Source organism: Poecilia reticulata, chromosome 21, assembly GCF_904066995.2.
Source record: "Poecilia reticulata chromosome 21, P_reticulata-male-v2, whole genome shotgun sequence".
Classification (NCBI taxonomy): Eukaryota; Metazoa; Chordata; class Actinopteri; order Cyprinodontiformes; family Poeciliidae; genus Poecilia; species Poecilia reticulata.
This window is the reverse complement of record NC_088850.1, coordinates 24,662,578-24,686,847: the sequence shown is the minus strand read 5'-3', so window position 1 is coordinate 24,686,847 and position 24,270 is coordinate 24,662,578. Positions and strand designations below refer to the sequence as shown.

General features: G+C 40.1%; 1 protein-coding gene across 5 annotated transcripts in view; it reads left to right on the top strand.

Moving 5' to 3' along the window:
* Window positions 1–24,270, top strand: part of dse (dermatan sulfate epimerase) — a 65,126-nt gene that overhangs the window by 36,731 nt on the left and 4,125 nt on the right. For 4 of the 5 annotated variants that reach the window (XM_008398588.3, XM_081602115.1, XM_008398589.3 and 1 more), the window contains 3 exons: window positions 7,046–7,285; window positions 10,472–10,679; window positions 16,064–21,279. In XM_008398588.3, the coding sequence (XP_008396810.1) occupies window positions 7,046–7,285; window positions 10,472–10,679; window positions 16,064–17,798 (2,183 nt within the window). In that variant the 3' untranslated portion in view covers window positions 17,799–21,279. Of the gene's footprint in view, window positions 1–7,045; window positions 7,286–10,471; window positions 10,680–16,063; window positions 21,280–24,270 lie in introns of those variants that run through there. The other variant, XM_081602117.1, reaches the window with a different exon arrangement.

Sequence of the window (24,270 nt, the reverse complement as noted above, 5' to 3'; positions counted from 1 at the left end):
CCTGTGCATGGTGGGTTTTCTCCAGGTACTCCGGTTTCCTCCCACAGTCCACAAACATGACTGTCGGGTTAATTGGTCTCTCTAAATTGCCCCTAGGTGTGTGTGTGCATGGTTATTTGTCCTGTGTGTCTCTGCGTTGCCCTGCGACAGACTGGTGACCTGTCCAGGGTGACCCCGCCTCTTGCCCGGAACGTTAGCTGGAGAGACAGCAGCAACCCTCCTGACCCCACTGAGGGACAAGGGTGTCCCTTAGTGGGACCATCCATCTTAGTGGATGGATGGTTTTATAATTGAAATTGGGTCATTTTGCCTGCATTTATTATGTTTGGGTATAGCATTGGTACTGGAGTTAGTGCTGGTGTGCAGATTAAGCTTCTGATTTCTTTCACATTTCCCTTCAAAAAAGTTGGCAAATCGGTTGGAGGCTGCATTAGTTTGAAATTCAGGTGGTAATGTCACTGGTAGGTTTGTGAGCCTGTCAACTGTTGCAAATAAAGCTTGAGCATTCTTGATGTTTTTGCTTATATCTGCAAAGAATGTTTCCCTTGCATGTTTTAGTGTTGAGTGATAGCCAGTGTTGTGTTCAAGACCACCTAACCCAAGACCAAGACCAGAGTGTATCGAGACCAAGACAAGACCAAGACCGAGGGAAGTTGAGATCAAGTCAAGACCAAGACCAGCGCCCCGCGCTACATGATACAATAAAATGTAAAATATGATCAAAATTGCTTCTCGAAATGATCTGAAAGATCCATATTCCCATAAAAACACCTAGATATTAAATACTTAATACATTTTACAAATATTAAATATTCCAGCTAAAATGTGTGATGGTCTCGTGCCGTTCCTAAAAAGATAACGCCCTGGGCGTTTGCCCATATTGCTCATGTAAGAAACCACCACTGTCTGCACCATGAAACATAGCAAATGAGGCAATGCCCTGACGGTAAATAACACTCAACTATGAACACAACAAGCAAGAAGTAATCAAACAGAAGGCGCTCATCGTGACTGTTCTCTCTCTCTCTCCCAGTACATGAAGCCAGGCAGTCTGACACCATGGCAGACATTACAGCTGCCACTTTGAACAAAAACAATCAAAGAACAATGTGCATTCTGTGCGTGCTCTTTCGTTCTTGTGTTTTAGTTATTCGTTAATTTAAATATCAACGTACATAATTAAATAAAATAATGATGCAGTGTACACAGAGCATTGCAAGAACAAAGAACGGGTGTTCTGTCAGGTCAGATCGCCATACGCTTAGCACGAACTCATGGTGTTCTGTCAGATCAGCATACGTTGTCAGATAGTCCCACGCTTAGCTCAGACATGCATACGCTGTCATTACCATATAATTTCATTTAATCAGCAACATAGAATCATGACGTAGATCATCATACACTTTGTTATTAACAGTTATATGGCATCCTGACTTAGCGGTTAAGTACGTTAATGAGTTTTACACAGGCGTGTGATGTAGTTGACTGCAGCTGCAGCTAGACCCTGCTTTAAATACACTTTGAAACCACAACAACGCATGTATATCTACAGTATCTAGTGTTAAGAAAATAAATGTAAATAAGCAAATTTTAAAACTTAACATGTTTTGAAATAGCCTAATTATAGTTATTATAGTTTTAAAATTTAGAACTTATTCTGGCCTATTGACCTTCATTTTACCTGTAGTTAAAGCAGATTGTTTACCAAGATCTTTGATCTGCAGTTTGTCTGTGTGGGAAAATACATCAGGAAAAGTTCTAACTTTTCACACTGATCTGTGAAGGCCATGGAATAACAGGAGATCAGGAGAGTCTGCTTCCACTTTATTTAGTTAATGGTGACAACTGGTGTTTGATCTTGTGAACAAATTGCAGGGAGTTTCTAACTTTAAAAAGGGTCAGAGACAGGACCTGGTTGGATGAGAAAATATATGCTTTATTTGAATAAATTAAAGATAATGATACGCCTTTACTATAAAACTTTCTACGCAGAAGCAACAGATTAGATTTGCTCTTGCAATTCTCCAAAGACGTCTTTGTACGTCTTTGCTTTTCTTTCTTTCTTTCCCTCTTCTTCTTTCCATTTGTATCAGGTAAATGAATGTATGCCTCTGTTGTTCTGCAGATTCTGTTATAATTTCATACGTTGTCTTCTATTGGATTAAACTCTGCAATTCTGTGACGTCAACACTCATTGTTGTTTTTCTCTGGCTACACGCGGCCTGCCGGGAGGACCTGGGAGCCAAAGAGGAAGATAGAGCCAGATATTTCCAAAATTAACTAATTTAGAAAATCTTCCTCAACACTAGTTATCATATGATGTCATATTATAAACAATTTAATGACTTATTTTCGTCATAACTTGTTGTGTATGCTGAACTGACAACTCCACTGACGGTCGGACTTCTTAATGCGCATGCGCTGGCATACTCACTGCATGTGTGCTATCCTGACAGCGTATGGCTATCTGACAGAACAACGGCTATATCTGTCAGACACGTCATTACCATAAGATTTCATTTAATCAGCAACATAGAATCATGACGTAGATCATCATACACTTTGTTATTAACAGTTGTATGGCATCCTGACTTAGCGGTTAAGTGAGTTTTACATGGGCGTGTGTTGTAGCTGACTCCAGCTGCAGCCAGACCCTGCTTTAAAGACACTTTGAAACCATGACAACACATGACAACTATATAGTTATTGAAAACAATTTAATGACTTATTTTCGTCATAACTTGTTGCGTATGGTGAACTGACAACTCCTCTGACAGTCGGACTTCTTAATGCACAGGCATGGTACTCACTGCATGCTATTCTGACAGTGTATGGTAATCTGATAATAACAGCTGTCAGTGACACTCAAGTCCTATCTAATAAGAGCCGTGGAGAAGAATAGACTGTTTCTGAATATCCCATCACTATATTGCAGACATTTGGACACAGTGTTGTCCCATATACTATGCGACAAGTCAGTCAACACCTCCGCACAATAATTCAGCCAGTGAGTGACTTTTTCCCATCACAAATGCTTATGTGTCTCTGTTCAGCTAGCTTTGCTAGCATCATGTCAACGGAGCTTACCTTCTTTGAGTTACTTTTCTAAGTGACAAAAAAAGTTTGACGTTGTCCCCACCGTCTGTGAAAGCGAAGCGATGCTGAGTTAGCTGTGGCCATCAGATTTCTTATGATGTATGCAGCGTTATTCTAGTGCTGACGGTTAGACAGATCTTCTGCTGCTGAGAGGAAACCACTGCGCATGTCCTGGAGGGCCGTGTGCGAGTGAAGGCTGGGGAGGGAAGCAGAAGGGGAGTAACAGAAACACGTAATTGCTTGGATTTTAATTGGTGCGTTTTGCATCCACTGAAGACAAAGATGTTAACAAATAAACTGGACAGTTTGCTGCATGTTCAGTGATGTTTTCACAGTTGCGGTCTCGACTGGTCTTGAAATAAAATGCAGAGTCCTCAGCGCCCGAGACCGAGACCATCAAAAAATGGTCTCAAGACCAAGACCGATATTGAATACCACAATCTGCTGCACAGATTTGTGACACTTTTCTTACTATTAATAATTATAATGGCGTTTAGTTGCACAACTTTACGAACACGTTCATTCGTGGCTGTTTTCACGTTTATTACGCTGTTCATATTGGTCTTGATGTTCGCAGTTTTCTGGAGCTCAACGCAAAGCTCGATGTTATTCACATGTAATATATTAACTTGACGTTAACAAAGACACAGTGGGACGAGTCATCCGGGACATGATGGACCAGGAGAGCCTGACTAAAAGTACCTTAATGACAGACAAATTCTGGGATTTATGTTATGTCTGCTTATTTTCAAGCACAAATAAAAACTTCGTGTTTAAAAACGAGCCCAAAAGTGCATCCATTCATACATAAAATTTGCAAGCGACTTTAGAAAAAAAACAAAAAAAAAAACAAGCCCAAATATAATAATCGGACTTGGCGACCGAAACAAAATGCGCATCTTCCTCGTCCCTCCATTGTTTACATTTCTGTCGCTGCTGATACTGTCACATAGAAACGACTCCCCAAGAGGAAATTAAATGATTTTACAAAAGAAAATAGTAATGCAAAGAGATTTTGATAAGCAACTGTAGTCTGACTACTGGATTTGAAAATGTGGTCCGACGTACTAATACAATAAATAAAATGCATCAAACTTTGTATTTTTTTTTATATTAACATTTTTATTGAGAAAGCACGTTACAATACAATTATATAATTATACTGATTACGTTCACATTTTTACAAGTCTCTATTTTCTGTATGAACCTGATTCATTATATGTAAAACTTTCCTAATGTTATCTTGAGTTTGTCGATGTTTAATAAAACCTGTTTGATCATTATGTATTAGCCCTGGTAGGATAGTTTCAAGTCTCTTAGAGATGATGGAAGTGAACAACTTATAATCAATATTTAATACACTGATTGGGCGATAGTTGCTACAATCTAGGTTGTCTTTTCCTTCTTTCTTAATTATAGAGATTATTGCTTCCTTCCATGAGGGGGGTACAATTTTTTCCTCCATTGCCCAATTAAATGTTTTCTGCAAGGTGGGAATCAAATGATCCTGATTATTTTATACCATTCTGGGCCAAATCCATCTGCCATTTTTACCCCTTTTAGTCTCTTAATTGCCGAGTGAATTTCTTCTTTGGTTATTGTGGATACTAACAATTTATTTTGTTCCTCCGTCACTGTTGGTAGCTCTAGTTTAGACAGAAAGGTATTGACATCTTGATTATTATCTACATGGGTTTGGCAGTAAAGTTTTCTGTAATAATTCTGAAAACATTGTTGAATTTTCGGTTTCTATTTGACCATTTAAAGGATTTCTTATTTTGTGTCTACTCCTCTCTGCTTGCTGTGTTTATATGAAAGAAGTTTTAGTGATTTCCCCCCTACATCACAGTCCTGCTGCTTGTTAAAACTGATTTTTTTCTGTACTTCAATCATGTTTAGGTCATCTAATTCTTTTTTAAATGTGACCATGTCAGATTTAATGCTGTCGTTCAAAGTCACGGAATGTTGATGTTGCAATTTTAACTATTTGTCTTCCAGGTGTTTACGTTTTTGCATGTTTTCTTTTTTTAAGTGGGAAGATATACTAATTATTTTCCCTCTAATCACTGCCTTCATTGCATCCCATAGTATTCCTGGTGACACCTCCAAATGATCATTTTGAGCTAAATAATTCTCTCTTTTTTTAAATTCTCTTTAATGTTTGGGTAGTTTAAAATATTTGTGTTCATCCTCCATACTGTAGATCTATTTTTCCTGTTCAGACGAATATCAGCATAAACTGGATTATGATCAGAAATTGTACAGGTTTTAATTTTAAACAAGTCATTCTTAAACGTAAGAATGTAATCTAACCTAGAATATAAGTTATGTGGGTGTGAGAAGTGGGTGTATTCTCTCTTAGTTGCGTGATGTTCTCGCCATACATCAACTAATCCTAAATCGCCCATGAGGCGTCTCATCCTCTTACCAATATTTCGTCCATCGCCTTTCCCACTAGAAGAATCAAATTTGAACTGAGGAATTTTACAATAATAGATCGCGGGGAGCGTCGCTTGGGGGCGGAGGGCCTAGAGAGCGATGAGCCCGTTCGATGTGCATGTCGAGCTCGTCTTGGGACAGCGCCAAACCCTCACTGAGCAACTTCTCCACAAAGTCACCCATTGATGCCGAGTCCCGTTCTGCCGCCTGGGGTTCGCCATAAATGCGTATGTTCTCTCTTCGTGTGCGGCTTTCTAGGTCCATTAGTTTATCCTCCAGCTTTATCTGTAGCTTTATTATTTCAGTGACGGCGTCCTCCGTGGTTAAAATCCTCTCCTCCGCTTTTTCAACCCGGTCCTCAGCCTCATCTAGTCTGGTGTTCATTTTTCGAATTTCTTCTTTGATTTCCCCCAAATGCGCATTATTTTCCTGTCAGAAGCCTCTTAATTCCTGCAATACCGTCTCCCATTCAGCCATAGTACCACTCTTGGTTGCTTAGTTCAAGTCAAAAAGTCCTGCGGTAGTTTTTCAAAGCAGAGGTTCGAGATGAATAGCGGTTAGCATTAGCTGAAGTGCTAGCCATATTTTCTCGACTTTCAACAACCGTTTAATGGCGCTACAAAGCATCGGTTCTGAAGTATTTTGCTCACCCCTGTTCTTTTCCACCTCTATGTTTTCGTCGTTTAAGTGGGGTTGGGTTTTCAATTTCTTAGGTTCTCTCGGGAGCCCGTTCACAGCGTGGCCATCACGGTGACGTTCAAACCGGAGGTCCAGACTTTGTATTTTATGAAGAAAAAAATAATACCATAAATAAACCAATTATATACAGTAAAAGTGAATACCTATAAACTTCAGACTTGGTTGAAAAAAGTAAAACTCACAAGTAGTACAACCAGTTATAACACAGATTAGTTTCTTTGGCTATGGTTCAATGAAAAACTAGATCAAATTACAGGTTTTGGGTTTCTGTTTAAAGCTGTTTGTGGCCCCATGTGGATGTTAGGAAATATTTTCCACAGATGATGTCCAGGAAAAGGTTTAAATTTTTATTTTGGAGTTTATCTATAGATTGATTCAATAAGATATGAAAGTTGAGAAAGAGCCTGAAGGTTAAAACAAATGTGATTATTAGACTGGAAATTTATGAAAGACTAACTTAATTTTGGAACAAACTCTAGGTAGTTAAAGTTGCACAGTTACAGCTGGCAGAAAATGTAACATGAGTAGCATGCAGTGGAGAGAGAATGGCCCAGCCAGGGACCTAATCCTAGCAGCCCCTCTGCCCCCCAACAATAAATATCTCTGAAACCTAGAAAAACGACAGAGTTGTCAGAGTAGCTCTGTTTCACCCTCACAGCTGAAACAGAACTGTGGTTAGGAGTAACCACTCCTAACCAACTAGCTTCGCTGAATGCTAGTTGTTTAATAGTCAATAACAATCTGATCTGATTGAAGAACTGTCACTATAACTACTGTTGAAACTCAGACATCCTGTTGTAATGCGTTCTAGGTTACCTTCAGGAAGCCTACCTGTGGACAAAGCAAGTTCTGTCCATCATGGAGAAGTCTATGGTCCTTCTGCAGGAAGTGACAGATGGTTCACTTTATGAGGGTGTGGCCTATGGGACCTACACCACCCGTTCCCTATTCCAGTACATGTTTCTGGTTCAGCGCCACTTTGCCATCGGCCACTTCAGCCATCCTTGGCTACTGAAGCACTTTGCCTTCCTCTACAGGACCATCCTACCAGGTAACTGGGTGAAAATCTTAAATAATTTTAGAATTTAATTTGTAACAAAAGAAAAGTTTTCATGCTTCTACAATGTCAGTGAAAATTTCATGTAACAAACCAACAAAATGTAGGGTATAGTTTTATATATGTATTTATATATATTTGGTAACAGAAATATGTGGATGTATCTCTTTTAGTGCTGTAACAACAACTCATTTGTGGCATTTCTCCACCAGCATTCACATGGACACATTGACATTTTGCTCAATCCTCTTTACAAAACAGTTCATTGTGATTGGTTGAAGAAGCTCTCTTGCCAAAGATTCTGAATTGGATTTATGTCTGGGCTTTGGTTGAGCCATTTTAGCATATAGATATCATTTGACCTAAGCCATTCCTTAAAGACTAGAACATCTAATGAGGTTGTCAGTATCACAGGAGCACCACAGGGACCTGTACTCTCTCAATTCCTTTTCACTCTGCATGTGTTAGACTTTGTGTAAACGTTCTGTCATCTGCAGAAATTCTATGCAGTCAGAGACGGTGAGCACAAAGAGCTGGTGGACTGCTTTGTGCAGGGGTCTCTAGTCTGCTCCTGGTCTGATTCACATTTGCATTTGAACTGCACAAGAGTTCACTTCAACCAAACTGAGACCTAGCTTTTTAGGTGGACACGGTTTGGTCCGGATCAGAGTTTGATTTTGCATTCACACATCCTCAAACAAACTGAACTTTCTAGGCAAACGAACTGGGGTTTGCTTAAAGCGGCTAAACCAGGTATAATAGACATACGGCGTGAATGAACCCTGAAGGTGCTTTTCCACTTGCAAGTCACACTCTTTCAGAGTAAACAAGCTTTTACTTTAATATGTATACATAAACAGTCACTTTCTGTGACTTTTCAAATAAAATAACCACGTTTATTAGTAGAAAATAAATAAGGATGTAAACAGTGACATGTTAAATGTTGAGTAATTATGCTCAAATTTGCATAAACAATTTCTTTAAATGCAAAATCAATATTCTCTAGAGTTGCAATAGTTTTACTCAAAAGAAAAAAGTTCAGTGGAGTCAACTATTCACGTAAGTACAAAAAGCTACTCAAATTATAGTGTTCTTTGGAGATATAATTGTCTAATGCGCAGGATGAGATGCTATTAGCTCACAGAAGTACTTGGTAGAAGAGCTTACTCACTTATATCGCTAACTTGCACAATAACATCTCTTAAAATTAATAATCATAACATGGGGATAAACAGCTAGATGTGTTAAGACAGATATTACCACTCTTTTGTTGCTGCCAGAAGCCAGGCTGAGGTCTAAACTGTCTGTGCTTCGACATGGCTACAGCGCTGTTGGAATGGGTTAATGTGATTGGCTGAAACATAGGTTACCCCAAAGTGGGGGTCCGCTCATATGATTGGCTGAAACAAAGAAGCTATCTGATTGGTTGGTGATCATCCAATCAGATAGACAATTTATTTAAAAAAAGACATTTGTGGATGGAGATGTCAGGGAGTCTCAAAGTTCACACACAAATGCAACACAACTCAAGGCCAGAAGCAGCTTGTAAATCAAGAGATATTTGTGTTTTCATCAAAAATGCAAGTGTGAATCTTGTTCTGTACATTTGTGAATTATGAGACCGTTTTAGTTCCATAGTTTTCTAACACACATCTGCACAGCATCAACGTCTCCATTGCGTGTTTAGCACTCATGTTGAGTTTAAAGGCAACTTGACATGTTACATTATGACATGTTAATGTAACCAAAGAATAGAATTTATTAAACAAAATTTTCAGGGACCTTACCAGCAAAAAAAAAATCATGTAGAGCTTTATTGTGTGTGTGTTTCTGGTTCATACAAAAAATAGATGAAAAAGATCTGACTGGGTCATCCCAGCAGTAATCTGACTGGGATTACTGTCGTCCACAGATGACCCAGCAGTCTCACGCTCTTCCTCCACAAGCAAACATGCACCTCATCAATGTTTCTCTTGCTGACTTCTGTTCATAATAATGCACTAGCAGGAAAACATATTATCAGGCATTTTTGAACTCTGCAGCAGGTCTGAAATTCTCAAGCCTGGGAATTTCCCAGGAATTCCCCTAGCAACTGTAATGGACTTCATTTTAAAACAAAGTTTATTATTCTTTATAACAAAGATATAACTCTATAAAATAATGAGCAGCCCTTGATGAAAATTAAATATTTCACTTAACATGATTAACTTTCCTATTATGACTAGCAAACAGTCATTTTAACTCACAGTACCCACCAAACAGAGGTTTACTGCATTACAGTCAACTTAGCGCATAAAAATTATAATAAATATGACATTACAAATCACCAATAATGCTCAGCTAGCAGGAAAACATTATTTTATCAGGCACAAAGAAGTCAGGCGATATGGAGAAGGTAGGCAGAGTCTGGCATGTCTCAGCAATTCTGAAAATATGAAGCCCAGGAATTCCCCTAGTAACTGCAATTGAAAGGCTGCAGTAAAGTGAAGTACTTAGCTCTTAAACGGACGCATGACATAAAAACAATACTGTGGAGAAATAGATTTCTGGTAAAATGCGTATTTCTTCTACTTTCTCTGTTGCTTATTGCGTTCATGCTGTGTGAGGATGTGGGTTTTTGTATTTATTAGTTAATGTAGTCCTTGTGCTAGCCCCTTATTGTTTCAGGATGTCTGTCGTTTTCCTGATTATCCCCTGTGTTATTTAACCTCACCTGTTCTTTGTTTTCCTCCTGGATCCTGGTCATTGTCTTTTTGTCATGGTTGCATCTACCTGAGTTTGTGTTCAGTCCTTGTTGCTCTCCTGTTCTAGCATTTTGTTCCTTGAGAAATTACATTAAACACATTATTTCACTTTATATCTGATCGCTGTCTCAATCCTCGTCCACAAACTACTTCATGACCTACTTGTTTCCCAGACAAATGATTCACTCTGAGTACATGCTGTAGTTATTATAACTGGTTTCAAAGAATCCTGTCAGCACCAGAAACCATGGTATTTCTGACATAAATGACATAAATAAGTACAGAATAGGGTGAACAAACTCATTTGTGACCAGACAGTATTTTCTAAGGAGCCCTTTGTAGATCACTGTGTTTAAAGAGATTTTTAAATTGATTTTTTTTCATTTTGCCTTTTTGTTGTGCCTGAAGTTCTGTCTCCGTTTTATCCTCCCATCAGGATTTCAGCGGACTGTGGCCATCGCAGATTCCAACTACAACTGGTTCTACGGGCCAGAGAGCCAGCTGGTCTTCTTGGATCGCTATGTGTTGCGTAATGGCAGTGGGAATTGGCTGGCAGATCTGATTAATCAAAACAGGATTACAGAAGGGCCGGGCCAGGCTGGAAAAGGCCAGCGATGGTGCACTCTGCACACGGAGTTCATTTGGTAAGCTGCTGAATTTTGTTTTAGGGTTTACTGGTAGTGTGCCTTGCATGTCTATGCTTTTCCTCTTTCAAGTACAGATAATGCCCATGCTTTAGAAACTGAGCACTACTGTTTGGAATAAATGCCTATACACATTTATTCCAAAATGCATAAAAGCATTCCAACTAAATCATTTCCAGCTCCTCATGAGGCATCAGCAAACAGATGGACTTAAGTGTACCATTTTGTCATCTTTGGAGAAGTGGAATCTTTCCTTTCACCATTAAGTACAAATACGGTGTGTACCGTGAATGGATCGTCAGGGGGGCTGTGGAAATGATCCAGTTTCACCTACCGTATTTTCCGGACTATAAGCTGCTACTTTTTTTCTAAGCTTTGAACCATTCTGCTTATAGCCCAGTGCGGCTTTTCTTCAACCACCAGGGGGCTCTTTAGCAGGAAGTGAATCATTAGAAGTCAAAATTGTAAATCAAAGAAGAAAGTGCTAATTTTCATTTAGAACAACGACATGCTAGCAGCAGGCACGACAGAGAAATGTTTTCAAACTCATGTTGCAGCTTTTAAGTTGAGGGCTGTCGATCTGGCACTACAGGAGGGAAATAGAGCCGCTGCACGTAAGCTTGGTCTGAACGAAACCAGCCTTGAAGATGGAGGGCTGCGTCCTTAATATATCCAGCAGATTTATTAGGACGCCGCCCTCTACTGCCCTCTGCTGTGTCCTTATGGAAAACCGAGAGCAGCAGAGATACCAGCGGCTTATAGTCCGGTGCGGTTTTCCAGTTTTTTGTTTGTTTCCAAAAAATTTGAAGGTGCTGCTTATAGTATGGTGAGCTCTATAGTCTGGAAAATACGGTAATTTGTTTTAAAAGATTTTTTGAAAATGAATAAATTATCTGCAAATAATGCCATCTTCACTTGAAGATGGCATTATCTTCGAGTGAAGATTCGAGTGTATGTTACACCATTTAATTTGATAAGAAAATAAATAAATACATTTGTTGACTTTTAGCAACAATGATTTGTTACAAAAACCACAAACAAAAAAGTTATTCTGACAAATAGATCAGTAACCAACAATGTCTCAAAAATAATATTAGGTTAGATTTAAATCACCCAGTTTATGTCAGTAAAACAACCCCAAATAATTAAATGTCCAAAAATTCAATGTCCTTTTTAATGAGAATGTCTGTAAAAGAGTTCCATATCCTCAAAAAAAAAGCAAAGTCCTGGAAATATTTCTCCATTTATTCCAATTAATGTCAACCCCACCCCCCAAAAAAAGAGAAAAAAGACTGGTACTACAAAAAGATCCCCACAAAGAAAAGTAAAGTCCAGATCTCAATGGGAGCCTCTTTCTTTCCCCTCGCAGTGGGCGGCGTTTCCTGTCTGCAAGCTCCGATCCAGTTTCTAAAACGCACGATCTGCGACGCTGGGGTGAACTTTGATTGATGTTTTATGTCTTTTCGCTGATTTTTTTTACTTGTTTTAAACATTCAATCAAGTCAAGTCTCCCGCTGCACAGATCTGACGGTGTGTGTCTCCCTCTCCGCCGATGCACACGCCCCTTTTTATTCACTAATTTCAACCAAACCTAAAACCAGCATGATAACTGCCCAAAATCAGTTTTAAACAGTGGAAATTCTGAATAATTTTAACAATGGAATAACAGCAACTGTTCTACAAAACAGATGATACATTTACTCTTCAATGTATTTATTCAGAAAAAAAAATAGTGGCTATGTTACAACTTTACACAACAAACTTTGTCATTGAGAAATATGATTGTTATCATATTTCTCAAACATGCAGTGCTGAAAACAGTGCGATCCACTGTGTAAAATGCAGCTTTGAGTTCCAACTGCACAAGCAATACATGATTTTTTCAATCTTTGCCTAGAAAATATCATTAACATTTTATGATGCTGTAAAAATGACTTGAAGCCAAAGTGAATCTAAAACCAAAAGTTGTTGAGATATTTCATCAACTGAATTTTAACTCAAACAGAAATTTGTTTGGCTATTTTACTGAAACCCTTTCAAGGTTTCCAGAAAACCCAGAAGTAAAATGATGGAATTGTTTTGTTGTTTTGGAATTCATGAGTGCCTAAAATCTCAAATATCAAATTGATCAATGATTTGAAACTACAGAAAACTAGATTTTAGTGTAGAATCTCTTTTTTTTTTTTTAATAAAAAGGTAGATTCAGGTTTTTATCTAAATCTGAGAATAAGGAAAAAATTCCAAAGTTTTCCATACATATCTGTCATTAATCCCAAGTGTGTAAATTATAAGCCACTAACAAGTTCTGCGGCTGAAGGAAGCTGAAGGCCCAGAGGTCAGCGTTAGAGTCAGGTCCAGGCTGGAGACTGGAGGTGTCCTTCAGAGGTTCAGGTCACAGCATGCAGAGGCTGCAGAGAGGGATTTGCCTGGCACCACCTTCTGGTCAAGCAAACCGGAGAGTTGTGGGCACCGGAGCTTCCCACAAAGGATCCTGCTGGAAGCTAAAATTAACTGCATATTAGATGTGCAGCGGATCAGGGCATCAATGCTTTAAACATGGAGACTCTGCACAGGGATTATGTTCTGAGTTGCTGTGTTCAGATACTCAAAACACATTTTTTTATATTTCTCTGTAATCCCTTCTCATGTGTTAGTCGTGCATAATAATTCTTAAAACTTGGTTTAGGACACAATAAGCAAGAGTTCACTCAGTTCTGTTAAGTTGGGACTTTTTGGTTAGATTTGGGTGTTGCAGTTTAGCACTTTTCTGTTTGCTGCTTCGAGGTAATTCTCAAAGAAAGCGCTAATTTTCATTTTGAAAAACACATGCTAGCAGCAGGCAGGGGCGGAGCCAGAGGGGGACCGGGGGAGCCAGTGGCCCCCCTGTCATCTGATTGGCCCCCCTAGTGGCCCCCCCCCAGACGATTGACATGTAACAGCACCAGGTCATTCCTGTACATTATTTGGAATCATTCTAAGCCAACCTAATATGTAAAGAAGGAAAACAATAATAAATATATCAAAAGAAAATGTATAAAACTTTATATAAGTCCATGTGACATAAATAAATAGATTTATACCAGCCTCCATATAAACAAGCTGATATTCTTCTCCTGGATGTTTCAGTTATGCTGCGCTGTGGTGCAACTCAAAGGCTAAAGCCCTTCATACCTGGTGGTGATGGTAAAACACCAATAAGTTATTTACTGATCCTCTGCAAAAAGAAAAAAAACCGAAGAGGGCCGACAATGTTCTAGTTTGGAGCAGAGGTGGCGCTAGAGGTTTTTAGTTGCCCGTCAAAGAAAAAATCATTTTATTTCCAATTTGTAGTCATCAAACGAAACATTTATTATTTCTCTGCTAGAACGTTTTTGAAATCAGGTAACATTTCACAAAATGACGTGATTAGAAGACGACAGAACTCTGATCGGTTCCTGATCCCTCTGCGGGAGAAAAACCAGCAGAAGTGGATCAGCTGCTGGACGCTCCAGAGCCTCTGGTCCGTTAAAGCGTCCAGATCAGAGATGATTCTCTGACAGATATTGTTCTTAGTCTGATTAATAATGAGCTCCACGATGTTCTCTGTGCGTAAAGCTTAAACTGTCTGAGCACCAAGTGGTCAGCTGATCACAGTCTGGACAGAAACCAGCGAACTGCTCTCTGTTCTTATCAAGACGAGGTGAGGAGGGAATCTGACATATTAACTAGGTTAAGTTTTTACTGGTTTTGCTTTTAAAACACCATTAACGTAAGCAGTGTAACTATATATTGTATATTTGGCGTTTGTCATCTCATGTGTGATTAACTGGAGCATTTATCGCCCAGCGCACTGCGCTTGTTTCCGTCTAACGAATCTGCACTTTAATTTCTTTCCTCTCTCAACAATCAGCTGCTACTCCTCTACTTAAACTACACTAAGTAGATCAACACAACTTGATCACACATTCACTTTAGTTTTCTCTGTGTGCTGCAAACTCATTAAATGTAAACTCATGAGAAGCCCGAACCACCATCAGGCAAATAATTCTGGTCCAACCAGAACTACTTTTACCTGTCAAATTACCTGTCAAAACATATCAACATACCTATTTAGCCGCATTTTTATGCGGTTTAGTTAATATTCACCCAATTGAATCCAGATCCCATCACACATAAAGCAGATAAATCCATTTAACTTTTTCCCCGTAGTGACACAAACCACTGACTGTGGCTCCAATAACTTATAACAAATGAAATTAAGTGACTCCACTTAAATTACATCTCTTCACCTGCTGGGGTCTGAACGCTCAGCTTCTCAAATTCTTCCTGGTCGCATCTGCAGAGAAACCTGCGCTAGTTTATCGACAGTTGGATCTGCCTGAACCAAACCGAACAATTGAACTCAGAGATTTTTCCTTTTTTTTTTTTTAACCGCAGTTCGGGCGTGTGTTTTTGCCAGGATTTATTTTATTTTATTTATTTATTTATTTTTGCATGGTTTCGCTTCTCCAAAACAGACAGATGTTTCGTCTGCCGCGCTGCTTCTGAGCATCGCTCTCCTTCTGGGTGCGGAGGGTAACATCTTCATCTCCATTTGTTAAAACTGCTGGGCGAGTTACGTCTAATTCTTCGCAGCGGCGGAGCCGCATCCACATTGGTTGTGCAGTACACTGCACATGGATCTAATTAACTTCTGTACCTTAATGTATTTCCTCAAAGTGAACTGCCAGCTCCTCTGTTTAGACTGTAAATGGACAGCTCTACGTCGGATTCTATTTAGTTTTCTCTGTTCTGTACTGGAGTTAAAGGCGCCGTTTCAACTAAAGGTTTGCAATGAGCTTCCTAACCAAGGTGTCCATAACTCTTCAACACGCTGTCAGCTCCCGGTCAGAAAGACGCATTTAGTTCAGTGTCCATGAGATGATATTCAGAAAGGATGTTTTTATTGATTGATTTTAGTTTCCTCTGTGATGAACTCTTTGAGTAAAGTCTGTCATCTATATATATATATGTGTGTGTGTGTGTGTGTGTGTGTGTGTGTGTGTGTGTGTGTGTGTGTGTGTGTGTGTGTGCACGCACACATATATATATATATATATAAGTCTATATATATATATGTGTGTGTGTGTGTGTGTGTGTGTGTGTGTGTGTGTGTGCACGCATTTAAAATTTGCCCCCCCCCCCCAGAGGTAGTCCTGGCCCCCCCTTGGCCCCCCCAACTTTAAAAGTCTGGCTCCGCCACTGGCAACATAAGAGGTTAAGTTGACATAAAGCTGATCACTATCGCTGATCAGTTTTATGTCAAGTTACAAACAACTCAAACTTTAAAAGTGGTTAAAGTTGTCTTTTTGGTATGGTTTACAATCTTTTCCCCATCTGATTATTGCTTTGTCTTTGTGATGCAGGTATGACCCTGGCCTGATCCCCAAACCCCCAGCAGATTTTGGAACATCTCAGCTCCACTACTTTGAGGACTGGGGTGTGGTGACGTATGGCGGTGCTTTGCCTTCTGGCACCAACAGCTCCTTTCTGTCCTTCAAGTCTGGGAAACTAGGGGGACGTGCCATCTTTGACATCGTTCACAATAACAAGTACCAAGAGTGGATCAAAGGCTGGAGGAACTTCAACGCTGGTCACGAGCACCCAGATCAGAACTCTTTCACCTTTGCACCCAACGGTGTCCCGTTCATCACGGAGGCACTGTATGGACCCAAGTACACTTTGTTAAACAATGTGGCATTGTTTGGCTCAACCCTATCTGGGGGCTGCTTTAAACCTTGGGCTGGACAAGTAACAGAAGCCTGTGACTCTAAGTGGTTAAAGTACAAGGTGGGCCTTGCAGCCGATGCCCAGGGCAGAGTGGACGCTGCTATAAAGAGAGAGGGGATGGTCTTCATTCGTGGCGAAGGACATTCGGCTTATAACCCAGAACTGAAAATCAGGAACTTCCAGAGGAACTTGCTGCTTCTTCACCCACAGCTCCTGCTCATGGTTGACCACATCCACCTGGACCCAGGGAGCCCAACCAGGGCCATGAGTGCCTTCTTTCATAACACAGAGCTGCCATTTCAGAGTACGAAAGTAGATGGTGTTCATGGAGCATTTGTAACACATGGGAAGGAGAACTATAAGATGTTTTGGATGGATGACACAAACTCCAGTAACAAAGGGATGGTGGGTTACTGGAGTTACCCTCGAGGGTATCCATATAATGGCTCCAATTATGTGAATGTAACAATGCCACTGAGGTACCCGCACACAAGGGTGGCCTATATTTTCTTTGGACCAGGCTTAGATGTACAGAGCTTCAGCTTACGTGAGCATGATCAGCAGGTGGATATTTACCTATCCACCAAAGACCATACCTACACCATCTACCTTCTGACAGGGGAGGTCACCAGCAAGAATGTGTTCGCCATAGTGCTGCTGGACCACAAAAAGATTGTGTTTGAGAGAGCAGCAGCTGTTGTAGACAGCTTCCCTGTGGAAGTTGAAGAATATGCCAATGTGATGGAGGACAATCTCCAGCATGTCAAGCCTGTCTTCCAGCAGATGGAAAGACACATCCTGGGAAGAGTCCTCAACACTGCCAGCTTCCGTAGGACTGCTGAGCGCCTCCTCCAATTCTCTGACAAGAAGAAGACAGAGGAGGTCATTAAGAAGATGTTTGCTATGTCCAAGAAACAGAACAAGGGTAAGGGGGGAAAGAGGTTAAACTTTGGAGAGAAGCTGTCTGAGAATCTGCCTGACATTTTTGCACAAATTGAGGTCAGCGAAAAGAATGAGAGACAGAGGATATCAAAGCGTACATATGAGGACAGTCCAGAGGAAGGGGATGCAGACTCAAGGGCCTTTGTGGATTATCCAGCTGGTCACAGGAACAGGAAGGGGGGCCGCAGGTTTAAGGAGGTTCACATTGTGGCCACAGCAAGGAGTGAGGGGGTCTCTGGTAACCCCTCTTACATTAGACTTTTCTTGCTTATGAACACCACTACCTTCTTCCTACTGCTGGCTGTTCTGCTTACTCGATTTCAGAGGGGGCGGAGCCTACACACCCAGAGGTGCTTTTACACCATTGTTTTGATCGACTGCTTCATCCTGCTGTACCTTTACTCATCGTGTTCTCACACACAGTGCTGACACCCTGAACCCCTCCACATGACAGGATGTCCTGTCTGTTCAGGGTGAACTGAAAACACATTTCTCTTTGTACCAGATTTGATAGCAAAACATTAAGGCCACTGTTTAGAAAAGTTAAAAAAAGATTTTTAAAACGTTAATTTGTAATTGTCCAGGAAAGCAACCAAAATGACATAAAAGGACAAAGAGCACTAAATGTACAAATAGGGTTCCAAAAAAGTTCCAAAATTGTGAATAAAAACCGAATGCAATGATGTGGAGATGGCAAATGTCAATATTTTATTCGTAATAGAACATAGATTGCAGATCAAAAGTTTAAACTGAGAGAATATATCATTTTAAGGGAAAAATATGTTGATTCAAAATTTCATGACGTCAACAAATCCCAAAAAAGTTGGGACAAGGCCATTTTTACCACTGTGTGGCATCTCCCCTCCTTCTTGCCACACTCAGACGTCTGGGGACAGAGGAGACCAGATTCTCAGGTTTAGAAATAGGAATGCTCTCCATTCATGTCTAATACAGCCCTCTAACTGTTCAATCGTCTTTGGCCTTCTTTGTGGCACCTTCCTCTTTGTGATGCGCCAAATGTTCTCTATAGGTGAAAGATCTGGACTGCAGGCTGGACATTTCAGCACCCGGATCCTTCTCCTACGTAGCCATGATGCTGTGATTGCTGCAGAATGTGGTCTGGCATCATCTTGTTGAAACATGCAGGGTCTTCCCTGAAAGAGACGATGACGTCTAGATGGGAGCATATTGTTCTAGAACCTGAACATAGTTCTCTGCATTAATGGTCCTTTCCAGACATGCAAGCTGCCCAGGACACCAGCTCTCACGCAACCCCAGACCATCAGTGATGCAGCTTCTGAATGGAGCGTTGATAACAACTTGGGTTTTCCTTGTCCTCTCTGGTCCGGATGACATGGCGTCCCAGGGGTCAATAAGGAACTTCAAATCGTGACTCATCTGACCACAGAACAGTCGTCCATTTTGCGTCTTTCCATTTTAAATGACACCTGGTCCAGTGCAAACGGCTGAGCTGGTGGAGCTTAGAAATGGCTTCCTCTTTGTACTGTAGAGTTTCAGCTGGCAGCGGCAGATGGATTGTGTTCACTGAGGATGCTTTCTGGAAGTATTCCTGAGCCCAGGCTGTTATTTCCTCGACAGTGACGTTCCTGTTTGAGGTGCAGTGACGTTTCAGGGCCCGGAGATCACGAGCATCAGTAGAGTTTTACGGCCTTGACCCTTACGCACAGCGATTGTTCCAGATTCTCTGAATCTGTTGATGATGTTCTGCTCGGTTGATGATGATAACTTAAAAGTCTTTGCTATTTTACGCTGGGTTCCACCATTCTGGTATTGCTGCACTATCTTTCTGCACAACAATGGTGGAATTGGTGATCCTCTTACCATCTCAGCTTCATAGAGACATTGACACTCTAAGAAGCTTTTTATACCCAATCATGTTGTCAATTGACCTAATTAGTGTTAATTGGTCTTCCAGCTCTTTGTTATATGTTCAATTTTCTTTTTCCAGCCACTTATTGCTACTTGTCCCAACTTTTTGGGGATTTATAGACACTGTGAAATTTTAATCAACATATTTTTCCTTTAAAATGTTACATTTACTCAGATTAAACTTTTGATCTGCCATCTATGTTCTATTACGGATAAAATATCGACATTTGCCATCTCCACATCATTGCTTTCAGTTTTTATTCACAATTTTAGTGTCCCAACTTTTTTGGAATCCAGTTTGTATGGATGTAGTACATTCAAATTCCACTCAAATTTTAATTATACATTTTCTTCTTGAGTTCCACCTTCTGAATATCATTGAATATCATTATTTCTTCTAGGAATGTCTTGTAATTCTCTTTTTAATAAAACTAGTAAGCTTTTAACATTTGTTGCTTTCTTTTTATCAAGTAAAGATACATTTGGGCGTCAGCACCAGGCCTGACTTTAGCCACAGATGTTTGGGGGAAGTCAGCAGAAATGTTAACTTTCTGCATGGAATCTCCATGGTGGGTTTTCTCTGGGTTCTCCGGTTTCCTCCCACAGTCCAGAAACACGACTGTCAGGTTAATTGGTCTGTCTAAATTCTCCCTAGGGGTGTGTGTGTGTGTGTGTGTGTGTGTGTGTGTGTGTGTGTGTGTGTGTGTGTGTGCGTGTGTGTGTGTGTGTGTGTGTGTGTGTGGGTGTGTGTGTGTGTGTGTGTGTGTGCACGGTTGTTTGTCCTGTGTGTCTGTGTTGCCCTGCGACAGACTGGTGACCTGTCCAGGGTGACCCCGCCTCTCGCCCAGAACGTTAGCTGGAGATAGACACCAGCAACGCTCCTGACCCCACGAAGGGACAAGGGTGTCCAGAAAATGGTTGGATGGAATAAATATTAGTGAAAAAGGAAAAGAAAAAACTATTTTAGAGAACAAGGATTTATTACAGCAAATGATCCATTGAATGTCATTTACAATAACAGAAGGGCACTTAAAAATATAAGTTATCAGCTCCAGGTAAGATCAAATTTGTTATGTTATAACCATAACATGACTGTTGTCAAAATTATGACAACAAAGTTGTCATGTCAAAGTTATGACAGTAACAACAGTAATATAACAAAAACCACGGATAGATGAATCAAAACCAGAAAATTATCGGCCGATAGCGTTAATATCCAACTTATGTCAAATTATGGAGAGAATGATAAAGATTACTCTATTATATGGAAAATAATGGACTAATCAGGAGAGGGAGAGGTACAATGGATCCAGTTTTATGTTTAGAGCATGAAATTAGAAAGGTTCAAGTTAATAAAGAGTGTTGTGGCAATATTTTTTTATATTGAGAGAGCATATGATATGATGTGGAGTGAAAGGTTATTAATCAAAATTAAAAGAATGGGTATAAATGGTCATATGTTTTGATGGATTAAAATGTTTCTAGAAGAAAAGATCCTCAAGCTGATTCTCCACCATCCTTAGGAGTAAAACCTCTGGTAAAGATGCAGATGTGAGGGAAAACCCAAATCCCAGCCTGAATAACGTTAGTGAGAATGAACACAAGCAATTTAAAAAAAAGTGTCCATCCTGGCGCAGTGCGATACCAGACAGAAGAGGAACACAGCAGACCCTGATATGATGACATTTTACTCTGATTAAGTTTCTTATTGTGCTTTTAGTAGAATATATTGGTTTGATTATTTGCTTATTTAATGTATAATAATACCAGCCAAAATAATACAAATGATCATTTAAAGAACAAATCATACAAATAGATTAAAGACATAAATATTTCCTATTTTAGAAAGTTTGTTAGGGCTTTCTGTATGTTTTATTTTGAAATGTTGATGTATTTTATGAATTCATTGTTCAGAGATCATTTATGCCCCAGACACAGACCTGCAGCCCAGGGGCGGATCTAGATGGGGGCCCAATGGCGTACCAAAGAAATTATACTAAATAAATGTCTTTTGTTGATACTCAGTGGTGATTTTTTTTTACCTTAACAATTTTACTTTAACAATGAATTACAAATTATAGTGCTGCACTCTTAGCTGTTCTATAGGATCACATTTTCCATCTGCCAGGGATCTGTAACCTGAATCTCTGGAGACACAACTGGCTCTTTGGCTCACTTATATCAAATGATGAAATATTGCTGTTTTTTTTTGTTTTGTTTTTTTTTGGTTTGATTCTTTTTCAAGTGTTGTCATAGAAAAATACCAACTATCCTGGCCCCTGTGGTAAATCTGGTCCAGAACCAGCCTCCATACCTAACTCCTTATTTATGTAAACATTTTGATAATACTCTGTAAAATACCAGATTGTTCACATAACTTTTATACTTTTAGTTGTCTGAGGATGTTATGATTTGTGGTTTAGTGAGGTGAGGGAGAAGGCAGAGAGGACCCAGGATGAAGATGATGATGAAGATTGAATGACAGATAAACAGCTCAACAGTCCGGACGAGTAGGCAGCACAGGGAGCTAAGGCTAAAGGCTAAAGCTAACACTGGCTTAAATGACTGTAACCGAGATCTGAAGGACTTCACAGTTCTACTGTGGCCGACTGATTAGCTAACTGAACAGACTGCCCGTCATTCCAGACAGACCAGACAAACTGACAACTCACATCTGACAACAAACAACAAGGATCCGACAAAGGACAGAGATCAGATAATCAGGGAACAAGACACAGCTGGGAGCAAACAACAAGGAAAACAGAACTAATTAAACAGGAAAAACCTCAAAAATAACTACACAGAAAACAGATCGTCACAGTGAACACATTTTGAATATTAAATCAGGTGTTAAGATCAGTTACTCAGTGGTTTACCAAATACTTTTTACACTTGATTAATTAAACATATTTAAAGTATACTACTCTGATTGGAGTATAGTTTTAGGGTATTCTAGCCGACCTCTATGCATGAATGATTGCTCTATGGATCCTTTTTTAAAGACAGAAAACACTACCATAAAATATTATCTATCACTACAGCGGACGTCCCACCCCATGAGAGTAAGACCGCGCCGTGGTGGGCGAACCTTATTTTGATTTCTGAAAGGTGGCAACCCTAAGCAGAAATGAGATGGAATGGATGATATCAAGATCATCAAGAATGAAAAGAGCACTTAGGAAGAAACAAGAAAGGAGAAGAAATTGGTCGGAAGAACGTGAGGCAAGAGCAGAAATGAGCAAAAAGACAAAAACAAACGAACGGGCGAGTTCATGATGACTTTGCCATAGGAGTGGAATTTAAAGTCATGGTGGAATTCAAGCGAGATGGGGGATCTATTAACCCGATAAAGTTGACCAAAGCAAATAGAGGAAGAATTAAAACGGCTAAAATCATAAATAACAGAAGAGTGCTAAATCATGCTGTCAGTGACCACAACAGAAGATAATCAAAATGAAACATTTGATGGGGGAAAGAATTGAAACATATATTCCAGGATCTTTAGCAAGATTTAGAGTAATTTCAGGAGTTCTACTTGAAATGACAATGGAGGATGTAAAAAAAGAAATCAAAGGAGAGAAAAGATGCCACCAGGATTAAAAGTAAAAGAGACAGGCAACTTAAAGACACAGTGATTCTACAATTTGAATATTTTATGCCAGAAAATATCCAGCTAGGATACATGAACTATAGAGTTAGAGAGTACATCCCTAAACCCCTCAGATGTTTTACTTGCCACAGAATGGGACACATTGCAAAAGAATGTAAAGGTTTACATTCGGACATACAGTGGAGCAAAAAAAGTATTTAATCAGCCACCAATTGTGCAAGTTCTCCCACTTAAAAAGATGAGAGGCCTGTAATTTTCATCATAGATGTACCTCAACTATGAGAGACAAAAGGAGAAAAAAAATCCAGAAAATCACATTTTCTGATTTTTAAAGAATTTATTAGCAATAAATGGTGGAAAATAAGTATTTGGTCAATAACAAAAGTTAATCTCAATACTTTGTTATATACCCTTTGTTGGCAATGACAGAGATCAAACGTTTTCTGCAAGTCTTCACAAGGTTCTCACACACTGTTGCTGGTATTTTGGCCCATTCCTCCATGCAGATCTTCTCTAGAGCTGTGATGTTCTGGGGCTGTCGCTGGACAACACGGACTTTCAACTCCCTCCACAGATTTTCTATGGGGTTGACATCTGGAGACTGGCTAGGCCACTCCAGGACCTTGAAATGCTTCTTACGAAGCCACTCCTTCGTTACCTGGGTGATGTGTTTGGGATCATCGTCCTGCTGAAAGACCCAGCCACGTTTCACCTTCAATGCCCTTGTTGATGGAAGGAGGTTTTCACTCAAAATGTGACGATACATGGTCCCATTCATTCTTTCCTTTACACGGATCAGTCGTCCTGGTCCCTTGGCAGAAAAACAGCCCTAAAGCATGATGCTGCCACCCCCATGCTTCACAGTAGGCATGGTGTTCTTTGGATGCAACTCAGCATTCATTCTCCTCCAAACACGACGAGTAGAGTTCTGACCAAAAAGTTCTACTTTGGTTTCATCTGACCATATGATATTCTCCCAGTCATCTTCTGGATCATCCAAATGCTCTCTAGCAAACCTGAGACGGGCCTTGACATGTCCTGGCTTAAGCAGGGGGAACGTCTGGCGCTGCAGGTTTGAGTCCCTGGCGGCGTAGTGTGTTACTGATGGTAGCCTTTGTTACTTTGGTCCCAGCTCTCTGCAGGTCATTCACTAGGTTCCCCCGTGTGGTTCTGGATTTTTGCTCACCGTTCTTGTGATCATTTTGACCCCACGGGGTGTGATCTTGGTGGAGCCCCAGATCGAGGGAGATTATCAGTGGTCTTGTTCCATTTTCTAATAATTGATCCCACAGTTGATTTCTTTACACCAAGCTGTTTACCTATTGCAGATTCAGTATTCCCAGCTAGGTGCAGGTTTATCATTTTGTTTCGGGTGTCCTTTGACAGCTCTCTAGTTTTGGC